General features: G+C 43.3%; 1 protein-coding gene across 2 annotated transcripts in view; it reads right to left on the minus strand.

Moving 5' to 3' along the window:
- Positions 1-863: 863 nt before the first annotated feature.
- acss1 (acyl-CoA synthetase short chain family member 1) overlaps positions 864-24,935 on the minus strand; it is a 35,025-nt gene continuing 10,953 nt past the window's right edge. The window contains exons 6-14 of one of the 2 annotated variants that reach the window (XM_085799152.1): positions 22,161-22,308; positions 18,999-19,136; positions 17,183-17,275; positions 14,895-15,007; positions 10,170-10,296; positions 9,670-9,797; positions 7,225-7,288; positions 4,826-4,922; positions 864-1,049 (exon numbers count right to left, since the gene is read on the minus strand). In XM_085799152.1, coding sequence (XP_085655278.1) covers positions 1,043-1,049; positions 4,826-4,922; positions 7,225-7,288; positions 9,670-9,797; positions 10,170-10,296; positions 14,895-15,007; positions 17,183-17,275; positions 18,999-19,136; positions 22,161-22,308 — 915 coding nt within the window. In that variant the 3' untranslated portion in view covers positions 864-1,042. Of the gene's footprint in view, positions 1,050-4,800; positions 4,923-7,224; positions 7,289-9,669; positions 9,798-10,169; positions 10,297-14,894; positions 15,008-17,182; positions 17,276-18,998; positions 19,137-22,160; positions 22,309-24,935 lie in introns of both variants that reach the window. The other variant, XM_085799151.1, reaches the window with a different exon arrangement.

A 24,935-nucleotide genomic window follows, 5' to 3' on the forward strand; every position in this document is an offset into this window, starting at 1 on the left:
GGAAAACTGCAGAGTACAGGCTACTGTTTATAACCGTGAGGACAGATGGACCTACAGAGGGAAAGACCTCTTTAAGGAGTCTAGGAGGGACCGCATCACTTGGAGACCCGGAGGGTTTCAGGTGGCCAACAATCTCCTGTAGGAGGGACATAGTAACAGGTTTGAACTCATTAAGAATAGCAAAGCAGGGGACCAAAATGGAGGGATCATAGGCAGGAGGAGTAATTGACGCTCTGGATGAGGAGACTTTTCCAGTGAAGAAGTCTAAAAAGGTTTCACAAGTGGCAGGAGATGGTTCCATACCTGCAGTCTGCGGGGGGTTAAGGACTGAGTCAATGATTTTAAATAATACTTGGGGCTTGTTATAATTTGAAAGAATGATATTTGAGAAATGATTTCTTTTGGCATCTCTCACTATTTTCTGGTAATGTCGCCAGCGGTCCTTTAGAATTTGAAGGGACACTTGCATTTTATCTCTTTTATAACAACAAACATCAGAGTTCATGTTTATTTCACATCAGTAATAAACAATTAAACAAACAAACAAACAAACAATGAATTAATCAACAGTTCAAAGAATCGTCAATAAAATCTGATAAAATTAAAATCATCTGAGGCAAAAACTGATTATTACAGTCTTTATTCATGTTCATTATAGTGTTTATTAAAGTGTTTATTACACAGTTTATTTAAGTTATAACAATGTTTGTTACAGTTTTAATTATATTATTTATTAAAGTGCTTAATAAAGAGTTTATTCATGTTTATTAACACGTTTATTAAAGTGCTTATCACCGTTTACAGACTCAGATTTTAGATAAAAACAGGAAGTTTCCTCTGATGACATCACAGTTTTGATGTCATCCCTCCTACTTCTTCTTCTCCTTCTCCTTCCTGTACAGCGCGTGCGCCTCGACGATCTCCTTGACGACGGACGGGTCGTCCAGAGTCGACACGTCGCCGAGGTCGCCGGTCGTCTCCATGGCGACCTTCCTGAGGATGCGCCTCATGATCTTCCCGGAGCGAGTCTTCGGCAGCCGCTTCACCACCTGGAGACAGAGAGAACCACCGCCGTCACTAGGGGCAACGGGCCCAACCTGCGCTCCGATTGGCCGACGGCTTCACTAAACCTGAGCTGAGAGCCGATTGGCCGATGGGCTGTGACCTACCAGGAAGTGTGTTTAAAGAAAAGCTATTCCATGATCAGGGCCGTTGCTATGAATTCTGGGCCCCCTTAAAGAATACTAAAGTGGGCCCCTCCCCCTAACTTTTCCTTTTTTTTTCTTAGACTACGTATGTATTATCGTTTTTTTATTTAGCCTTCTTTGTTTTGATGCTAATGCAGCAATTACACTGCAAAAACTCAAGTATCTTAGCAAGAATATTTGTCTTATTTCTAGTCAAAACAAATCTCATTCTACTTAAAATAAGACTCATCATATTAAAAGTAGCTTGTTTTTAGACACTTTTTACTTCTTTCAAGCAGATTTTCACTTGGAATAAGTAGAAAAAGCTGATAGTGGAGCAAGTTTTTCTTTCTTATTACAAGCACAAAAAACTTCACTTTCACTGGCAGATTTTTCTATTTATTGTGAATTTAAGTGAAAATGATTTAAAAACAAGTTAATTTTTAGGTGATGAGTCTTATTTTAAGTGGAAAGAGTTTAGTTTTGACTAGAAATGAGACATTTGGACAAGAAATAAGACAAATATTCTTGGAAAGATGTTGAGTTTTTACAGTGTACTAAGGGCCGGATTTACTAAGATCTCAGATAGCGGGCGCTATATTGTTTGCGTCCGCTATAATATTGCGTGTTTGGTTAGTGCACGCAAAACAGGTGATCTACTAAGAGTAACCCGCTAAATGAAAACACGTGCAAACCGCAATATGTAAATGAGGGTTTTGCGCATGTAATCGTTTCCGCCATGGAGAGAGTGGACAGAGAGCTGGACGGACGAAGGGACAGAATGACATTTGATCCGATGCTACAATGACAGCATGTGTGTTCATCTCTCTCGCGCTCTGTTTAGATAAATAAACACAAATCGCTACAGGGCCCAACTCGTCATATAGTGACGAACAGGCAGCAGCTGCAGCGACAATCACACACCTGTAATATGTGTGTGTGTGTGTGTGCTGCCCATGATCGAGTGGATTAATAGAGAGCTCAGGTGGGACACACGGATCTAAACACTCTGACCACTGACCAGAGGGATCAAAGACGGGTGAAGGCAGCGGTGACGTGTCTCAGTCCAGGACCGGGACTGAGAGACGGAGCTGAGCAGCCAGGTGAGAGGAGAGGAGAGGAGAGGAGAGGAGAGGAGAGGAGAGGAGAGGAGGAGAGGGGAGAGGAGAGGAGAGGAGAGGAGAGGAGAGGAGCGCACTGCAGGACAGACGTGCCCCGTGCGTAACGGCGCGTAAAAGACTTTTAACACGGCTGAAAAACTGTTACAGAATGACCCAGACGTGAGGAAATGCAGAGATGTAAGATCACGGGGCTCTGACAGGTATCAAATCAATAAACGCATACGTTTTGGCAAAGTTGTATCAGTTAGTAAATGGTTTTCAGACGTGGTAAATAAAGACGCAAAAACAGCCACCGCAATCTCTTCCTGGTTTGGTAAATCACATTGCACACGCTAAATAAATCTATTTGCATCTACTCCTCCCAGTATTCTGCACGTTCTGGCTGAAACGCCCATATTTACATATTCATCAAGGCAAACACGCTAAATGGATCGCACGTGCTATTTTGCCCATTTGAGAGACGCAATCCTTGGTGCGCCTGGTTAGTAGATCAGGTTCCACATGTGTTTGCGCGTGCAATCACGTTTGCACACGTTTTAATACACGCAAACCTTTAGTAAATCCGGCCCTATGAGTATTAGTCAGGGTCTTCCGCAGAATAAATCAGTCATACAAAGATTAGACTACTGGGGTTTTTTATGGGCCCCACTGGGCGCTGGGCCCCTAGAGTTATCATCACCTTTCTCCCCTAGACAACGGCCCTGTCCATGATATGAAAAAGTCAACGAAAATAAAGATAACAGATGATGAAGTTACATTAACAAAGACTTATTGTAGCTTCTTAAACGGCCAATTTCACCCAAGGTCAAAGAAATTCAGTTCAAATGAATAAATAATATTGATCCTGCTGCTGAAACTCTAAGGAAAAGGTTTAGTTTTGAAGTTAATCCGTGTGTTTTTTGTATGACAGACAGAATATGAAACAATTGAACACCTTTTTTTCTCTTGTTCAGTCACAATGATGTTTTGGAAAGATGTTTATCGATGGTTAAATATTGGGATTAACGATTCTTTGTTTAACAAATTTCAAGTGATGATCTATATGGATGGTCTGTCAAAAAAGGAATCCAAAATGGTGAACATTATTTTCACTATGGCAAAGTATCATATACACAAGAATAAATGGAATAACAGCAAGCAGCCCAACATAAACTGTTTTAAGAATGAAATTAAAAACTATATAACATCCCTAAAGGAAAACCAGCCCATAAATGAGTTGTATGAAACAATGTCAGAGTCTCTGTCAACCCCTGTAATTATTATTTTTATTTTATGTTATTTTATTTTACCTGTTTGATATGTTGTAAACTTGTACTGTTTTAAATGCAAGCAAATGTTTTTTCCTCAAATGAGTTCAAATTGGATTTCATTTCAATCGGGTTTTTTAAGTACCCCGATTATTGATCAAATTGGGGGTATGGTGTTTACATGAAGTTAGAGAAACCCGGTTATTCAGTATCTCTGTATACATGATAAATACAGTATCCCGGTTTCTGATTACTGCGTCTTACGTGCGTATGTGTGTTTCATTCATGTTTATTATTTACAACAGGAAGCGCAACTACTAGGAAATATGTAGGTCCGAAAATTTACAAATTAAAAATGCTGCCATGTTATATAACTTAATAAAAGAAAGGTAAATTCAATGCAGACTGATCGGTTCATTGTAAAACATGCATTTATTGATGTAAAAGTAGTGATTTCTGTACACACGTTAGGCGACAGAGCCTCCAGGCAGCGCTGCTCCTCCAATACACACATGAAGCTTCACTTTTCATTCAAACAAACTGCTACTGCCACAATTATTAGATTTCATCAATGAGACCAACATTTATCTCCTAAAAAGAATATAACCAGCTGGCAGTAAACATCTAAAAACCTACGGGTAAGTTAATTAACGACCGTCTTCTCTCCCGAGGTGACGGAGTAACTTTAGTCTGGCTGGCTCAGCACGTCAGGAGACGGAGACGGGGTTGCTGCCTCTGTGATGTCCCGGTCACAGCTCACACACGGGGAGCTTCACTCCTCCCAAAAACGTCGTAGCAGACTTGTAAACAGCCGTCATGTGGATAAACCAACCGCACATTGGGGATGTAAACAGTGACTTTAACGTATCTATGGTAACGGTTACGTCAGCTGGCTGAGCAGCTTTCAGATATCGGGGTACTGTGTTTACATGCTCCAGTATCCTGGTTTCTTTCGGAGTTCTCCAGGCAGCAAAATCGGGTTTCTCAAAATCGGGATATGAGCTTATCCCGATTTCTGGAATCGGGAAATGGTGTTTACATGTGCAAACACAAAATCGGGGTACTTAAAAAACCCGATTGAAATCGGGGTACTGAAGTGCATGTAAACGCAGTCATTGTGAATTTGAAATAAAGCTGTGAGAAAAAACGCCGTCACTAGGGGCAACGGGCCACCTGGGCTCCGATTGGCTGACGGCTTCACTAAACCTGAGCTGAGAGCTGATTGGCTGATGGGCGGTGACCTACCAGGAAGTGCTCGGGGACGGCGTACTTGGCGATCTTGGTGGAGACGAGTTCCCTGAGCTGCTGCAGGACCACGGGGGGGTCGAAGGTCACGGCCTCCTTCAGCACCACGAAGGCAAAGGGCACTGACACACACACACACACACACACACACACACACACACACACACACACACACACACACACAGTTAAATATAGTATATCCCTCTATGGTACCATGTTGCCCTCAGGCAGCATACCACTTTTTGTCCTGTCACATCTCCACAATTCATCCCATTTAATGCTGTAATACTTTAAAAAAGAGAGGAGACCTTAGAGAACCAATAACAATGCTTTAATTTATCACATGACTTTCAAGAAGCCACTGAAACCCTTTTTTACAGACTTTTTCAAAGGAAACAGGTTTGCCATTTTGCTCCACTAAAACGGTCTGAAAACATACAGTAACTTCCTGGCCCTTTTTCATCTGGAAAAAAATATATTTACACTAATAGATTAGTAAAGTTTAATTTTTAATAGTTCCATGCAATTTATTTACTTATTAAATAATGGAAACTTGTTAAAATGCACCTGTTGCCCCAAAGCAACAACGTACCATTATAGAAAATTGCAGCGTTGCCTTGAGGCGACAGTGGACCATTATGGAATCAATATTGCATTATGAGACTATGGTAGTGTGTGTTTAGGTGTAAATATAATGTTCAAAAACATATAATTCATCATCATTTAGTTTTTTATCCTTAATAAATGTGATTTTGGATGCAGTAAAGTAAACATCAGGCTGTTATGATGATGATGAGGAAGATGAGGATGAGGCCAGTGGAGGTGAAAGTCTACAGAGACTGGTCGGTGTTTCTAATACAGTAGATGATGAACCGTAATGGTACAATGTTGCTACAGGCAAAACATCCCAAAAACTTCCAAAAATAAATAATTTTTAAAATGTCTTCAGATGATGTTTATTTAGTCTATTTTGAGACATAAAAACACTCCAAACATTTTTCCCCCACTGGCATCATAATGCAGCGTACCATAGAGGGTTAACTGTTATTCTGTGTGTTTCCACCGTCCGACCAGCAGGAGGCAGCAGAGTCACAGTCTCTCTCAGACTTAAAGGACGATTCCTGTCAAACTCAACCTCTGGCTCTAGTTTCTAATGTTTTAGGTCTAAATGAAGGATTCTGCAGATTTTATTTTTACTGTCTCCTGTCCTGCAGTAGCTCTGTCTGTCGTCCTCCTGGGTCCTTCTTTCCTCCCTTCCTTCTGTCTCTCCATCCCTCCTTTCTCCACTCCTTTCCTTTCTTTGTTCCTCCCTTCCTCCATCCTTCTTTCCCTCCTTTCTCCCTTCTTCCCACCATCATTTCCCTTCCTTCCTTGACCCAATCTGTTCCCTTTCTTTCTTTCTTTCTTTCTTTCTTTCTTTCCCTCCATCCTTCCTTCTTCTTCCTTCCTTGACCCAATCTGTTCCCTTTGCCCACCCTTCTTTCCTTCCTTTCTCCCTTCCTTCTTCCCACCATCCTTTTCACTTTCTTCCTCCCTTCTTTCCCTTCGTTCTTCTTCCTTCCCTGATCCAATCTGTTCCCTTCCTCCATCTTTCTTTCTTTCCTTCCTTCCTTGACCCAGGAGGACAACAGGAGGGTTAAACAGACACCGAGGGGTTTGTTCACCTCTAGAAAGACGACATGTTTGCAAATGGAGCTGAAACAAAGTCTCACTGAGAGTCCAGTTGATGGTTAACTGTGTCTACAGGTCTGAAGCTTCAGCCGGTTTTTAGACTTTATTTATTTGCACATATGAAATAAAATAAATACATTTATGTATCTCTTTTAATAGGGAGGAAAAGATGTGATGTGCAGGTGAAAGGCTTATACTGTAGCATGACCTCACCTTGACCTTACTAATAATTTAAACAAAGTAAAGAAATAATATGAACATAACTTGTCTTAAAAAGAAATGAAGATAAGGGAAGATGATGATAGTAAAAAATAATAGTAGTATGATAACAACACTAAATAAATAAATGGAGAAAGGTGAGATAAATGAAGTTCAAGTAACACAAAAAAGAGAAAAAAGAAAAAGAAACATGAGCTCCTGTTCAGACTCGACTTCATGAGACTTTTATCAGCTCCGTCTGCAAACATGTCGTCTTTCTAGAAGGTAACAAACCCCTCGGTGTCTGTTTGAAGACATCTGATGCTGTGTGTGGGGAAATAAATGCAGTTTTGAGGGATGTAAACAGCTCCCATTCATCGCTGCCGTGGCGATGCAGGGACAGACAGAGCTACTGCAGGACAGGGGACAGGAAAAATAAAATCTAAACATTCATTCTGTTAGAGCTGAAATATTAGGAAACTAGAGCCAGAGGTTGGATTTGACAGGAATCGTCCTTTAACCCCAGAGGATGATGGGAGTTGAAGTTGAACTCACCTTCTCCTTTGATGTCATGTGGGATTCCAATCACAGCTGTTTCTGGAACATCTGGATGTTCATCCTGCAGAACAACAACGACATCATCATTATTATTAATAATAATATGAATCTTTTCTCAACTATTTCAGATTCCAGCCCTTCGACTGCTACACTTTCAATATGCAGGAGTTCTGCATTTTCCTCAAACATTTTTCTGTAGTTATTCTTTCTTCCCTTTAACGAAGTGCAACTACTTCTATATTATTCTACTTTAACTCTTCAGATATTGTTCCATCTATATCAGTAATGGTTCAAAAATGTTTCTAAGCTGTCAGTTTAAATAAATCTGATTAGACTTCAGCCTTTCAATTTCTTCATATTGATCTTCAACAATTCAAGTCATTTCCAACCATCTCATACAGCCTCCATCTTACATGTTTTAGTTTTTCTCTTCAGATATTGTTTCCAGTTGTCCTATGGCTAGTCATAACATACAAACAATATACCAGTATACAGATAGATCAAACACAGTTTCACACAAAAAATATCTCCCAATTCACATTAAGAGTCCATATAGAAAAATAGAAAGACAGAAAGTTACGTATGAGAGCAGGTCTGGCTGTCTGAGGGTCTTTTTGAAGGTGTAAGTGGCTCAGTCTCTAACGTAAACTGGTCATATATTCCAGGATGGTTCCTCTGATGGACCAAATTTGGTTTTGCGCTGTTGTGTGTCACAGTCACCTCTAGTTAGTGCTCTGGTGTTTATTCTAGAGCAGGGGTCTCTTATAATGTGTAATGAAAACCTGCATATGTTTTTTCTCCTCTACACTAGAGAACTTGTTCTTCTTGTCACCAAACGAGGCTGCTCTCTCTCCCTCTGACAGCTGATTTTTAAATACCATGAAAATGGTATTTGGAAAGCACAAGAAACGTCCAGATCTAGATGTTTCTTATGCTTTCCATTCATCTTGCTGGTATTTCAAGCAAAAAAGAAAAAGATGTGGTTAACTCAGGAAATTTTGAGATTAATCACGATTAAAAATTTTAATCGTTTGACAGCCCTAATTATCATACAATTTTTGAAAATAAACCCTGTCTCGTCTCGAACACTGAGATGACAGTGGCCCCCAGCTCATTTGAGTTTGAGACCCCTGCTCTTGAGGATTCTTTCTTTATGACCGTTCAGAACCTTAAAGATTAGACAAACGTCCAAAAACAGCTGAAAACTGTGTAGTCCAGTCATTTTATGAGAAAAGGTTAAACAAATTGCAACAGAATCAAACTCATCTGATTTTGTATCCTCAGCATGTCCTGAGTGAGGGAAAAAAAGCCCCGAAGAATCCCATTAGGGGAAAGTTTAGAAAAACACCCAAACATATCCCATTTATACGCATATAAAACATTTTTTTTCACATGAATAGGGTAAAATTTTTAACCTTTAGATATCTCCATGAAAATTACTGAGTTGATTACTGACATTAAGACAAACAAAAAATGTATTACAAGTTTTTTGAAATTCTTTGTTAACATGAGCTAATTTGCATACATTTGCATAAATTCCACCGTTTTGACGGCACATGTATATATGAAGTTGCTGTGGTGGTACCGGCATGAAAACTGGAATGAGTTGACTCCATCGGTCAACCGACAAGTTGACCACTGTAAATTTCAAGATGACTGTAATTTTTCAAGACAGCCACATCCTTAGTAGAGCAGGTATGACATTACGTATGGCTAATTTGCATACATACAACACCTGATCTAAACATTGGGTAGAGCAGGTGAAAATGTCTTGTTCAATCTTGTTAACATATATGTTAACAAGATTGAACAAGACATTTTTTAACTGTAATATGATATTACAGTTAAAAAACTTAGGGAATGGAACCAATTTAGGCCCATGAGCATTAATAGAGACGGAGCATGTCATACCTGCTCTACTAAGGATGTGGCTGTCTTGAAAAAAAATTGCAGTCATCTTGAAATTTAAAGTGGTCAACTTGTCGGTTGACCGATGGAGTCAACTCATTCCAGTTTTCATGCCGGTACCACCACAGCAACTTCATATATACATGTGCCGTCAAAACGGTGGAATTTATGCAAATTTATGCAAATTTGCTCATGTTACCAAAGAATTAAAAAAAACTTCTTCTTGTTTGTCTTAATGTCAGTAATCAACTAATTTTCATGGAGATATCTAAAGGTTAAAAATGTTACCCTATTCATGTGAAAAAAATGTTTGCATGCGTATAAATGGGATATGTTTGGGTGTTGTTCTAAACTTTCCCCTAATGGGATTCTTCTGGGCTTTTTTTCCCTCACTCAGGACATGTTGAGGATACAAAACCAGTTGAGTTTGATTCTGTTGCAATTTGTTTAACGTTGACCCCTTTTTTGGCCTAAAATTACTGGACTAATGTGTGTGTGTGTGTGTGTGTGTGTGTCTCTCTCTCTCTCTCTCACCAGTGCGTCCTCTATCTCGGCCGTCCCCAGCCGGTGTCCGCTGACGTTGATGACGTCGTCCATGCGGCCGGTGATCTGGTAGTGACCGTCCTCGCTGCGCGTCGCTCCGTCGCCGCTGAAGTACACACCTGGAATGATGATGTCATCACAGGTCAAAGGTCAAAGGTCAAACACACACACACACACACACACACACACACACACACACACACACACACACACACACTCACACACACAGTAACACACACACAGTAACACACACACACACACACACACACACACACAGTAACACACACACAGTAACACACACACACACACACACACACACACACACACACACACACACACACACACACACACACACAGTAACATAAACACACACACACACACTCACACACACAGTAACACACACACACACACACACACACACACACACAGTAACACACACACAGTAACACACACACACACACACACACACACACACACACACACCGACTGACCAGGAAACGGTTTGAAGTAGGCGTCGACGAATCTCTGGTGGTCGCCATAGATACCGCGAGCCATCCCAGGCCACGGCCGAGACAGACACAGAGCGCCGCTGACCGAGTTGCCATGGAGAACCTCGCCCTGCACACACACACACACAGATCTCAGGGTTACGGTTGTTATTTCTCAGGTAAATCACCACGGCAACAGAGCTGAACTCCTCAAGAATGATGCACTGTAAAAACTCTAAATCTCTCCAAGAATATTTGTCTTATTTCTTAGACTTAGACTTTATTGTTGTCATTGCGCAAGCACAACGAAATTGGTCGCAATCCCAGGTGCAAAAATACAGCAGCAATAGACAATAAATTAAAAACAATAATTTAAAAACTCTATAAAAATTTAGAAAAATTTATCTCCCAGCCACACACACACACACACACACACACACACACACACACACCATACCTATTGCACAGTTTACCAGGCATTTAGGGCAGCAACGGCTCTTGGGTAAAAACTGTTCTTTAATCTGTTTGTTTTCGTTTTAAGAGCCCTGTATCTCCTGCCTGATGGCAGCAGCTCAAACAAAGGATGACCAGGATGTGATGAGTCCCCCAGTTTGTTCCTGGCTCTTTTTAGGCAGCGGGAACTGTACAGTTCCTGCAGTGAGGGGGGGGGGGGCAGCTGATGATCCTCTGGGCAGTGGTGATGACCATTGTTCCCTCTCAGGTGTTTTACTGCTCCACCTCTTTGCCCAGAAGACAAAAAAAGTTGCACACTCAAATATCCCCAACTAGTTTACTGTTTATTTTTGTCCCTAATGTGGCTTCAAACTGTGAAATGTCTGTCCTTAACCGTGGTCTGTAGTGCAACTACCATTTAAGTTTTTGCTTCAGAATTATTATTACTGTTCATATCAAGATGCTTCTGTGCCAAGAGTTGATGACACCAACTTGATGTTAGTTATTTTTTTCATATTGTTCATATGGCAATAAATGCAAAATCTATTTTGCCAAAACAATATTGTATTTTGTTCTCATTAACTGTAACTGACCTAGATATGGAGCAGCCTAGGTAATGTTGTCAAAATAATCTGTTATTAATCATTATAGTAATAGTCAATAGTATTGATATGTGGAGTTGGAGAGGTGAGGCCATAGCACCAGCATGTGGACGTACTGTGTTTGCTTGAGCTGTCGCTCAGAGTCGCTCAAGCAGCTCATCAGGGGAGTTGAATTTCTGCTCAGGAGTTTTGAAAATTAGAGGGAACATTGGTGATGACTCTGCTGAGTGCTTTTCTGTCTGCAGCCGTGCAGCTGGCCAACCACACACAGATACAGTCTGTCAGGATGTCAGGATGCTCTCCACAGCGCCGTGATAGAAGGTTGCCAGCGAGTCCACAGAGAGTTGTTGTTTCTTGAGGAGTCTGAGGAACTACAGTCTCTGCTGGGCCTTCTTCACAAGCGCTGTGGTGTTAGCACTCCAGGTGAGATCCTCCTTGATGGTGACACCCAGGAACTTAAAGTCCGCCACCCTCTCCACACAATCCCTGTCGATGAGCAGGGGCTGGATGTCAGTTTTGTTCTTTCTGTAGTCCACTACAACCTCTTTGGTCTTTGCTGTGTTAAGGACCAAGTTGTTATCCCTGCACCACCCAAACAGCCTCTCCACCTCGTCCCGGTAAGCGGACTCGTCTCCCCCGGAGATGAGCCCAATTATGGTGGTATCGTCCGCGAACTTTATGATTGTATTACTAGGGTGGGAGGGGCTGCAGTCGTGTGTGTACAAGGTGAAGAGCAAGGGGCTAAGCACACAGCCCTGTGGGGAGCCGGTGCTGAGGCTGAGAGTAGTGGAGGTGTGAGTGCCAATCCTTACCCTCTGAGAGCGGTCCGACAGAAAGTCCAGAACCCAGCTGCAGATGGAATCTGATAGTCCAAGGCCTGTCAGTTTTTGTATCAGCTTGTGTGGGAGTATGGTGTTGAAAGTGGAGGAAAAATCCACAAATAGCAGCCTCACATAGGTGCCCGGCTGCTCCAGATGTGACAGAGCTGTGTGGAGGCCTATGGCCACTGCGTCTTCTGTGGATCTGTTCCTCCTATATGCAAACTGATGCTTGTCTAGTGTTGATGGGAGACAGGACATGATATGACTACGGACGAGCTTCTCCAGGCACTTTGTGATGATTGGAGTTAGTGCCACAGGTCTGTAGTCATTGAGGCTGCTGCTGATGTGCTTTTTAGGCAGAGGAACTATGATGGAAGACTTGAGGCAGGGTGGAACAGTGGATTGGTGTAGGGACTGGTTGAATATGTTGGTGAAGACCCCTGCGAGCTGGTCTGCGCAGTCCTTAGGCACCCGTCCACCAACACCGTCAGGTCCGGCAGCCTTCCTTGGATTCACTGCCCTCAGTGTGCGTCTCACCTGATGTTCCTCCACTGTGATGGAGGAGCCACTCTGAACTGATGGTTGTACTGCAGCTGCTTATTTCTTGTCCAAATGTCTCATTTCTAGTCAAAACTAATCTCTTTCCACTTAAACTAAGACTCATCACCTAAAAATGAACTTGTTTTTAGATCATTTTCACTTGTTTCAAACTAAATTTCACTTGAAATAAGTAGAAAAAGTGAAAGCAAGTTTTTTTGTGCTCGTAATGAGGAAGAAAAACTTGTCTTGTGTCTAAAAACAAGCTGCTTTTTAAATGTGATGAGTCTTATTTTAAGTAGAATGAGACACAGCGTCATGTGAGCGACTGCTGCAGCTGGTGATGAAGATGCAGCGAGGTCTTCCTCAGTGGTAACGAGGTCACGTTAAATCCTGGTGAGGATGATGAAGATGAAGAAGAGGAAGAGGAGGAAGAGGAGGAGGAAGAGGAGGATTTCAGAGAAAGTGAGCGGCTGAAGCTGAAGGACCTAATGGACTTTAATCTCATCTGGTGTAAAGTGGAGTGATGATGAAGCTGGATTAGCGGCGTGTGATTGGACGGCGTTAATCACAACAAACAGATGCTGCAGCTGTAATAGATTACACCCAGAGAGAGAGAGGCTCGCTCGCCCTCTCACATCCAGAGGTCACGAGAGGTCAACGACACTCAGAGACCAGCAGCTGATTGGACCAGAGATCACTACTGATCCTCCAAGGATCTAGGACTCTAGGATGGACAGGTTAGCACCGTCTCAGATAAACTCTGCTGCTGCACTGACCGGAAATGACTCCACAGTTTATTATTCTATTTTTTAAATTCTGATTGCAACCATAGCAACCGGCCGTTGGAGCCCTATCGCTATCGCCGACACTTGACGGCGCTTTCTGCTGATCAAAACGAGCTATTAAAGGACAATTCCAGGCGAATTCAACTCTGGGGTGTATTTTCATATCATTTTAGGTCTAAAAGAATGAATCTGAAGATGTTCAGTTTAATTGCTCCTGTTTTGCGGTAGTTGTGTCTGTCCCCGCGTCGCCACGGCAGCAATGAATGGGAGTGGATGTAAGTTCTGCTGTTTAGGCTGTTTCCATCCCTCAAAGCCACAGACAGCGTCAGATGGAGACTCAAACATGCAGCCAGAAGTTTATTTACTTCAACAAGCCGACATGTTTGTAAAACTAGATCTAATTCAAAGTCTCCCGGAGTCTCGCGCGAGCCCGAAGTTGCAGTGCTCGGTGTGTTCAGGTGCAGTCGGAGCTACCGTTTGTGTCATAAACACAGGAATATCAACTCTTTACTTGCTTCAAGTCTACATTTTTTTCCACAGACAGCGTCAGGTGGCTACTCAAAGATGCACCCAGAAGTTTTTTTTACTTGAAGCAAGTAAAGAGTTGATATTCCTGTGTTTATGACACAAACGGGAGCTTTTCCCACTGCACCTGAACACACCGAGCACGGCAACTGGGTCTCGCGCGAGACTCCGGGAGACTTTGAATTAGATCTAGTTTTACAAACATGTCGGCTTGTTGAAGTAAATAAACTTCTGGGTGCATGTTTGAGTCTCCATCTGACGCTGTCTGTGGCTTTGAGGGATGGAAACAGCCTAAACAGCAGAACTTACATCCACTCCCATTCATTGCTGCCATGGCGATGCGGGGACAGACACAACTACCGCAAAACAGGAGCAATTAAACTGAAAATCTTCAGATTCCTTCTTTTAGACCTAAAATGATATGAAAATACAGCCCTGAGTTGAATTCGCCTGGAATTGTCCTTTAAGTTGTGTTTTATTGTGTTAGTGTTGTTGTGTTATGAGTGTTTTTTAAAGACATAACGGCGGTGTCAGCTCCGTCGCTGCTCAAAGCAACCGCTGCCGTTTGAAAAGTAGTGACGTGTTTCCGCTACGTCACTAAGACGACGGCCGTTACGTGTGGAAAGTGTCCATCGATCCACACTGCACATAGCGCACTACATTATCACACTCTGCTCAGTGTGAACGCACTTATGCACTCAAAATATTAAGTGTAAGTGCAGAAGTGCGCGATTTGGGACACACCACATGTCTCACAAAATGAAAAAAGGAGTCATGGGGCGGGGGGTCTCTATAGAAACGCTTCAGTCGACCCGTTCATTGAGTCTTGACGGTGAAGGAAGAGAGTCTCAATGCAACACTAACACAACAACTACAACTACAACACAACACATACACACTTATTCAAGGATTCAGTGATCCAAGGATCCATTCGAGGACCTCTGGAGTTCAGCATCTGTTACCATGGTGACCCAAGAGTGTGTGTGTGTGTGTGTGTGTCACCTGCTCCCCCATGAGGACCGGCTGGATCCCAAAGAACGGCCTCATGGCCATGGCGGGAACGATGGCGGCGCCGTCCTCGGCCGGGCGCGGGGCGATGCACACACCCCCGGTCTCTACACACACACACACACACACACACACACACACACACACCCACACACACACACACACACACAGGAACTACATCAGCACTTCAAAATAAAAGCCTTCTGTCTGGTATTGTGTCCAGTCTGATTTTGTATTGTTGCCCTCAGGCTGAGAGATTTAAGGTTTCCTTTGTCCCCACGACCTTTCAGTTGTTAAACAGTAGATAATTAATATGTTAATATGTTGTAACCTGTTGCATTTGCACTTTAGGCCCCATGCTGTTTATTATTTATTTTTTTGTACATTATTGGCACTTTTTAATATATTTGATCTCTGCAGTCGGTCCTTTTAATCTGATCATTCAATGTTACATGTTCTCTGGTGTTGTCTAGTTGTGTGTATGTGTTTGAATGTGTGGATCTTCTTCCTGGCTGCAAATCAATTTTCCCTGTTTGGGACAAATAAAGACACTTTGACTTTGACTCTGTGTCTCCACTGGGGGGCGCTCTGCTCTGCTCTCACCACCGTCACTGACCGGACCACAACTAGGTCACTCTCTCTCTCTCTCTGCTGCCAGTGATCCTCGAACGCCCAGTCTCTGTGTGTGTGTGTGTGTCTATGTGTGTGTTTGATCTTAATTGGTTTTGTGCAGCTGCAGATGTTCTGCTGCTGACCACAGACCAGAGACCAGAGACCTGCAGCCGTAGTTATTTATCAGCTTCTTAGAGACATTTTAGTCTTAAAGGAAAAGTTCACCCAAAATTTAAATTTCACTCATTATCTCCTCCCCCTTACGTTAATTAAATTAGATAAGTCTATATTTCATGCTTGTTTTGTAGCGGAAGCTTCTCGAAGCTCCTCTTCCCAGTTCGTCAAATTTGGACGAACCGGGAAGAGGAGCTTCGAGAAGCTTCCGCTACAAAACAAGCATTAATATTGACTTATTTAATTTTTTTCGGGACGATTTAGCATTTCAGGGCTTCAATACAAGACGGACATTACATACGAGCAGCATGGAGGTATTTGGATGTTTTTTGGTGTGTCTTTTTGTTACGAAGACAGTTGGTATCCATTAGCAACCGTCATATGGACATGCACTGCTACGCCGAGACCCCCTGTAACTCAGAGAAGCCACGGAGGACTCTGAAACTTCTCCCAGCCCTTAGTCCACATGAGGGGGAGGAGATAATGAGTGAAATTTCGATTTTGGGTGAACTATCCCTTTAATTTGACTCTCAAACTTCAGAATAAAATCTATTTATAAACTTCTTCCTCCAGATGTTTCAGAGCTCCAGATGTTCCTCGGTGTGAGGAGCTGACAGGAGGAGATGAGACTGTTCTGTCTTTATTTATAGCTTATACTATATTCTAGCTTTATTTATGTAGCTGGTTGTTAAGTGCTTTACAGTTAAATTAAGCACTAAACAGCAACACAATAAGACGGTAAATCAGTGAAACCAGTGGTGTAGTCTATGTGATACTCAGTAAACCCACTGAAAATGCATTAATAGCCTATATTTCAGTTTATACCCCCTACAAATGACTGAAATCAGACCCAAGTCAATGCATTTTTAAATCCAGGTTAAAACATTTCTCTTTTCATGTGTTTAAGGCTGAACTCTTTTAATTAAAGAACTTTGCATTGTGTTAAAGCAGAAGTAAGCGATCCGGTGGTTTTGGCTCTAACTTCCTGTCAGCAGATGGAGTTAGCAGCCCCCGCCCTCGTCCCTACGTCACCACATTCAGGCGCATCCCTTGGCTGCACACACAGAGAGGACTGCCCCTTTATGCCGTTCTCTCTCCTCATTGGATAAAGGTTGTAGGATACGAGGAAAGTTTTCTCCTGGGCTCAGAGCAGAGCAGAGTGACTGACAGACCCGTGTTTCAGACCAAACACTCTATAGAAGTGATTGCTGTCGGAAGATACAACTATTTAAGACTTAGATTAACACAAACATTCACCTTACTTCTGCTTTAATTGTCTACAAATCGATATTTCATGCTGCAAACTCATATTAATTTTATCCTCTACTTTAGTCTAGTTTTTATTTTATATATAGATATGTTATTCTTTTTTCTTGCTTTTTATTCTTTGTTTAATGTTTCCAATTTTTACTATTACTACTATTCCCAGACCAGATCCCAGATGGGACTCGGTGTCTGTGCTGACTGTGACAGGTGAGTGTGGGCGTGTGTCTCACCTGTCTGCCACCAGGTGTCCACCAGAGGACACCGTCCCTCTCCGACCACACTGTGGAACCAGTGCCAGGCCTCGTGGTTGATGGGCTCTCCCACTGCACACACACACACACACACACACACACACACACACACACACACACACACACACACACACACACACACACACACACACACACACACACACACACACACACACACAGGTTTTATGGTTTTACTACAGGTGTGTGTTCAGGTCTCAACCTATAACACAGTTGTTATTATGGGAATTAATCAATTAAATATTGATCTTTGTACGTATGACACCATAGGTTTAATGTGAAGGGCGTGTGTGTGTCTCTGTGTGTGTCTGTGTGTGTGATAACAGTGGCACTATGAGGGGATAATCACTGTGTTTTATTAAAGGGATACGCCAACTTTTTTTTTGTGTGTGTCTTGCCTCACTCCCGAGTCCATGACCAGCAGATAGACACCATCCTTTCCACTGTGCGTGCAGTAACAAGGGAGATAGAGCCGTATCGCCGTAATTAGCTTAGCTCAAACACTGGAAGTGTATGGGTAGTGTTAGCCTGCCTCCACCTAGAGTTGCTAATTAGCTTAGCTCAAACACTGGAAGTGTATGGGTAGTGTTAGCCTGCCTCCACCTAAAGTCACTAATTAGCTTAGCTCAAACACTGGAAGTGTATGGGTAGTGTTAGCCTGCCTCCACCTAAAGTCGCTAATTAGCTTAGCTCAAACACTGGAAGTGTATGGGTAGTGTTAGCCTGCCTCCTACCTGAGCTGAAATCAGCAGTCAGAAGCTGATTTCATTTTAGCTCTAAACTCTGTAAATATATCACTTTATCCACATTTCAAACATGTTTAGGTGAGAAAGTAGCCGTTTAGATCAGCAGTGTGTCGTTAATTTGTCTAAATACCAGCTGTTTACAATTTTGTTGGGATGAATTCGGCGCTACTCAAGCTAGCCGTTGTGACCAACGCACTTCCGGTCACTTCCACAAAATAAAACACCCGTTGCCCTTTACATACAGAAAACCATGACGATAGAATTTGTGCTTTTACTTTGAAATAGGAAGCTAACCTACCCTCGATGTAGCTAGCTTGAACCAAAATAAAGCGTCTTTGCTTGAACCCTCCGTTTTGACCGATCTGGTCCCGTTACCGGCATTTGACCGCTCAAGATGTCTTACCGGAGAGTTTTGTCAGCTCTGAGACCAAGATCGGTCCCTTTAGAGTTGCTGAAGAGTTTCTCTGATGACTTTAGGTGGAGGCAGGCTAACACTACCCATACACTTCCAGTGTTTGAGCTAAGCTAATTAGCGACTTTAGGTGGAGGCAGGTTAACACTACCCATACACTTCCAGTGTTTGAGCTAAGCTAATTAGCGACTTTAGGTGGAGGCAGGCTAACACTACCCATACACTTCCAGCGTTTGAGCTAAGCTAATTAGCGACTTTAGGTGGAGGCAGGCTAACACTACCCATACACTTCCAGCGTTTGAGCTAAGCTAATTAGCGACTTTAGGTGGAGGCAGGCTAACACTACCCATACACTTCCAGCGTTTGAGCTAAGCTAATTAGCGACTTTAGGTGGAGGCAGGCTAACACTACCTATACACTTCCAGCATTTGAGCTAAGCTAATTACGGCGATACGGCTCTATCTCCCTTGTTACTGCACGCACAGTGGAAAGGATGGTGTCTATCTGCTGGTCATGGACTCGGGAGTGAGGCAAGACACGAAAAAATTGAATGTTGTGATTGGTCCTCTGCAGGTGTGTGTGTTGCCTGTGAGCAGGTGTGTGTGTGTGTGTGTCTCACCTGAGCCCAGCGTCCTCAGAGACGAGCGGTTGTACTTCGTCACCCAGCTGTGGTCGTACTTGAGCAGGAGGCGCAGCGCGGTGGGAGCGCCGTAGAACTGAGTCATCCTGAGCCGCTGCACCGTCTCCCAGTACCGGCCTGCACACAGCCAAGTGAGCTCAACGTCACTCAGAGCAACAAGCTGATTGGACCAGAGGATTTAACCCATGGTCCAACGCACCGTAACACAGAGTTAGACCCCCCCTCGAGAGATGAAGTCTGCTAACCGCTAGCTTCTCTAGTTCTAGCAACTTTAGCAATTTCAAAGGAGGTTAAATCGAAACTGGACTTAGTTATTTGTAACTATAAATAAATTGTAACTACAAATACCTAAGTCCAGTTGCTTTCGATTTAACCTCCTTTGAAATACTATGACCTGGAAAAATGAGAATATGCGCCGGCTAACTTTAGCAATGACCGCACCATAACAGCGCAGTATACAGATCCACTATCCACCGATCAAAAAGCCACTCATAGCCACAAATAATGCTCAGAACAGCACCAATGGCATCAACAGTACAAACAGGGTCCCAGCACATAATACGAGGCATCAGACATCTGTTAGCTTAGCCTGGTTTCTATTGAAAAGAGACAAAAACAACTCACCCACTCTCCTCCAGTTACACGCTATGCAGCAACTTTCCGTGTCCAGCATAGGGTCCAGGCACTGACAACACACACCGAGGCCGACTGGCAGCACAAACATCTGGTTTCAGCACAAACATCTGGTTTCAGCACAATCATCTGGTTTCAGCACAAACATCTGGTTTCAGCACAAACATCTGGTTTCAGCACAAACATCTGGTTTCAGCAGCCACCGACAGCACAAACATCTGGTTTCAGCACAAACATCTGGTTTCAGCGGCCACCGACAGCACAAACATCTGGTTTCAGCGGCCACCGACAGCACAAACATCTGGTTTCAGCGGCCACCAACAGCACAAACATCTGGTTTCAGCGGCCACCAACAGCACAAACATCTGGTTTCAGTGGCCACCGACAGGCAGTGACCACCACACTGACCACTTGATTCCCCCAGGTCCAGCACATAGACTCCACCAGCTCTCTCCCTCTGTCACTTTTAGCCTCCGTTTCCAGCACATAGTCTCCACCGCAGCTGCCCCTCTTTCACTTTACTCCTCCATTTCCTTCAGCTTGTCTTCAGTAAACTCGGTCTCAAACTGATAGTGGCGCCCATCGAAATGAAACCGTACGTAATTCTCTCCGTTTTCCCTGTGAACACTCCATAATAACTTTTATAAACTGAGAGGCAAGATACATAGGAACTTTGGCTGCATTATATGGAGTAATAGCTACACACACATTCATCCTTGAGCTGCGGGACTCTGCTTCACTCGGTAAACGCCTCCATGCCAGCTGACTACCTGTAACCATGGCTACAACAAGCAGACATCACAGATAGGATATGGGGGAATCAAGTGGTCAGTGTGGTGGTCACTGCCTGTCGGTGGCCGCTGAAACCAGATGTTTGTGCTGAAATCAGATGCTTGTGTGTTGAAACCAGATGTTTGTGCTGAAACCAGATGTCTGTGCTGAAACCAGATGTTTATGCTGAAACCAGATGTTTGTGCTGCCAGTCGGCCTCGGTGTGTGTTGTCAGCGCCTGGACTCTGTGCTGGACACGGAAAGTTGCTGCATAGCGTATAACTGGAGCAGAGTGGGTGAGTTGTTTTCGTCTCTTTTCAATAGAAACCAGGCTAAGCTAACAGATGTTTGATGCCTCGTATTATGGGATGGAACCCTGTTTGTACTGTTGATGACGTTTGGTGCTGTTCTGAGCGTTATTTGTGGCTGTAAGTGGCTTTTTGATCGGTGGATAGTGGATCCGTATACTGCGCTGTTTGTTATGGTGCGGTCATTGCTAACGTTGCTACAACTGGAGAAGCTAGCCTGTAATGTCCAATCAGCTCCAGTCTCAGTCAGGAAGCTGAACTCCCATGATGCTTCACTGTGAAAACATTGTGGTGAAGTGTAACAGTCACCGTCCAATCAGCATCAGACTCTGCTCCAACAGTTACCAGGTCAAAGGTCACAGCCATATCACGGTCACATGACCGAGCAGCCAATCAGAGCGCAGAGGGAAACGACTGTAAAACAATCCAGGTGAGATAAAGTGGGTCCGCCGTAAACAATGTTAATGAGTAACTGACTCTCAGGTTCACCTGCGTTCACCTGAGGGGGCGTGGCCTCACCTGGTAGACAGGTGTTAGGGGGCGTGGCCTCACCTGGTAGACAGGTGTTAGGGGGCGTGGCCTCACCTGCACCAGCTTAGTTTTTTGTTTTTTTCAAAAATCGATTTTTTTTTGTTGTTTTTTAAAAAAAATTTTAAAATATTGTGCAATGTGCATTTGTGCGCCTTTTTTACATCCAGAGAGTACAGGTTTTGAAAAGGGTTTAAGTTCACTTTATGGTCTGTATTTGGTCTGTATTTTATATAGCGTTTTTCCATCGGAAACGATACCCAAAGCGCTTTACAGTATATATCATACATCACATTCACACACACATTCACACACTGATGGCGGAAGCTGCCATGCAAGGTGCTGACCACGACCCATCAGGAGCAAGGTGGGTAAGGTGTCTTGCCCAAGCACACTACGGCAGCAACCGGGACAGAGCGGGATTCGAACCGCCAACCCTCTGATCATTGGACGACCCGCTCTACCACCTGAGCCACTGCCGCCCCAACAACTTTATAATGGAGTATGTTAATTTATAGGCTTCTACAGTATTTGTGTGCAGATAAATGTTAAAAATGCTAAAGACTAAAAATCGCGAAAATCGGCAATATCGTAGAATCGCAATTTAAATCGAATCGCCATCCAAAAAATCGTAGAATAATCGAATCGGGAGAAAAGCATATCGTCCCAGCCCTAGTAGACAGGTGTTAGGGGGCGTGACCTCATGTGTGAGGGGGCGTGGCCTCACCTGGGTCAGGGTAGACAGGTGTGAGGGGGCGTGGCCTCAGGTGTGAGGGGGCGTGGCCTCACCTGGGTAGACAGGTGTGAGGGGGCGTGGCCTCAGGTATGAGGGGGCGTGGCCTCACCTGGGTAGACAGGTGTGAGGGGGCGTGGCCTCAGGTATGAGGGGGCGTGGCCTCACCTGGGTCGGGGTAGACCGGCGTGCTGTCGAACAGCACGGTGGTGGCTCCGTTGCACAGCGGACCGTAGACCACGTAGCTGTGACCGGTGATCCAGCCCACGTCGGCCACGCAGCCGAACACGTCGCCGTCCTGGTGGTCGAACACGTACTGACACACACACACACACACACACAGAGACACACAGTTTGAGTTATTCTGTCTTTAAATAAGATAAGATAAGAAGGACTTTATTGTCCACCGTAGTGGAAATTTGTCTTCGGCCTCTCCAAGACAACAAGCACCAAAACAGATCAAGACACTCCACAACATAAGAACATAAAAACATAAAACAAGAACAACCAGAATGATGTGCAAAATAGGCATAGACAACATAGCGACAGGTGTTACAGCCCATGTGCATTCCTAACCATCATGCCGTATTCAGAGAAAAATGTCTCGACTCATCTTGGGAACTCTGAATTGTTGCCCGGATGGAAGCATTTCAAACTCTCAGTTCTGAGCTCAAATAAACATTAGAGCTGCAACTAACGATTATTTTCATTATCAATTAATCTGTTGATTATTTAAACTATTAATTGATTAGTTGTTAACTTTGGTCAATAAAATGTTAAAAAATGTTATAAACATCAGTCAGTGTTTCTCAAACCAGCAGACATCGTCCTCAAATGTCTTGTTTTGTCCACAAACCAAAGAGAGACTCAGTTTATTGTCATAAAGGAACAAAGAAACCAGAAATATTCACATTGAAGAAGCTGGAATCAGAGAATCTGGAGCTTTTATTCTTTAAAAAAAACGACTCAAACTGATTATTAGATTATCAGAATAGTTGACGATTCATTCAATAATCGATTATTGTTCAATTGATCCATTAACTGTTGCAGCTCTAAAACAAAGTTTGATTCATTGTAAAGCATGAATCATCTGTTTTGTTCTATTGTTTGTGCCAGAGAGAAGAATCTCAACTTGTTTTGGTCAAAAACAAAATGGCTGAAAACCCAAAGTGAGGATCCTAGCAACCCCCCCCCCCCGTTTACACACACTCACACACACACACACACACACACACACACACACTCTCTCTCTCTCTCTCTCTGGCCCAGACCCAGCATTCCTTGTCTTTCTCAGATAAAGCAGCTTTTGTTCTGTTGTTTCATCCAAACAAACATGGAGCCAAGACCACAACACACACACACACACAACACACACACACAAACACACACACACACACACACACACACACACACACACACACACACACACCATGAACCCTGAGCCGTTAAGCTGCTTTAGAAATTAGCACTGATAAATATTTGGCAGCGATGGAGGAAGAGGAGGAGGAAGGAGAGGGGGGGGGGGGGGGGGGGGGGTTATTATGGTTCATGTTTTTATTCAATTATCGTCTTCATCATCATCATCATCATCATCATCATGGTGTGGTTGTTGTTAACACACAGGAACCAGATGTTTCCACTAAAGAGCTAATTTAAATCCTCTAGAGTCCTCCTCTTCATCATCATCATCATCATCATCATCATCATCATCATCATCACCCCCCCCCTCCCCCTCTGAGGACAGACAGTGTGTGTGTTTGTCCTCTCTCTTTTGTCTTCAGCTCCTCGTTAAAGCAGCAGCAGAGCCCCCCCCCCCCCCCCCCCCCCCACCATATATGGTTTTGTTTTGTTATTTTGCAGTTGCATTTTTACTGTAACTAGGCTATATCATTTATTAGTTAAAGCAGAAGTAAGCGATCCGGTGGTTTTGGCTAATGCTGCGTTCCAGGCAGGCTTTTGAAACCGTAAATTACAGCTTCAAGTCACGACTTACGACTTTGTAGCGTTCCAGGCAACCCACTCGTGTTTCTCCGACCTGTTTTACCTGTGAAAGTCACTATAACGGCCACTCGTAACTTCTGACCTGTGAAGTCGTACCAGTTCGATCTGGTACGAGTTCACGGGTCAGAAGTTACGAGTTGCCTTGAACGCACCATAACGTCTTGTCAGCAGATGGAGTTAGCAGCCCCCGCCCTCGTCATGGATCTATTGGTCCTCGTCCCTACGTCACCACATTCAGGCGCATCCCTTGGCTGCACACACAGAGAGGACTGCCCCTTTATGCCGTTCTCTCTCCTCATTGGATAAAGGTTGTAGGATACAAGGAAAGTTTTCTCCTGGGCTCAGAGCAGAGCAGAGTGACTGACAGACCCGTGTTTCAGACCAAACACTCTATAGAAGTGATTGCTGTCGGAAGATACAACTATTTAAGACTTAGATTAACACAAATATATCGCTTACTTCTGCTTTAATGTAAATAATGTATCTTAGATCAGTGGTTCTCAAAGTGGGGTCAGGGGACCCCCAGGGGTCCTTGAGAGGTTTAAAGGGGGTCCACAATTTTTTTTGAGAATTTTTACCCTTTTTTGAGAAATTTTACCAATTATTTCTAGAATTGTTTTGGGGGAAATTTTACCACTTCTTTCTAGAAAATGTTGACTTTTTTTTTAGAAATCTTACCACTTTTTGCTAGGACTGTTTTTTAAACTTGTTTTTTTTTTCTTTTTTCAGAATATTTACCACTTTTTTCTAGAAATGTTTAAACATTTAGGGAGAAATTGTACCACTTTGTCCAGGAATTTCTATACATCACTTGCTTTGGGTGCTGGACTAAGTGGAAACATCAAAAGGAAAGAACAAGCCTGTACACTCTCATTATGAGAATTTTTACCACTTTTTTTATTTTTAGAAATTTTACCACTTTTTTGATAATTTTGCCCCCCC

This window comes from Trachurus japonicus, chromosome 15 (assembly GCF_045865225.1).
Source record: "Trachurus japonicus isolate A0001 chromosome 15, Traja_1.0".
NCBI lineage: Eukaryota > Metazoa > Chordata > Actinopteri > Carangiformes > Carangidae > Trachurus > Trachurus japonicus.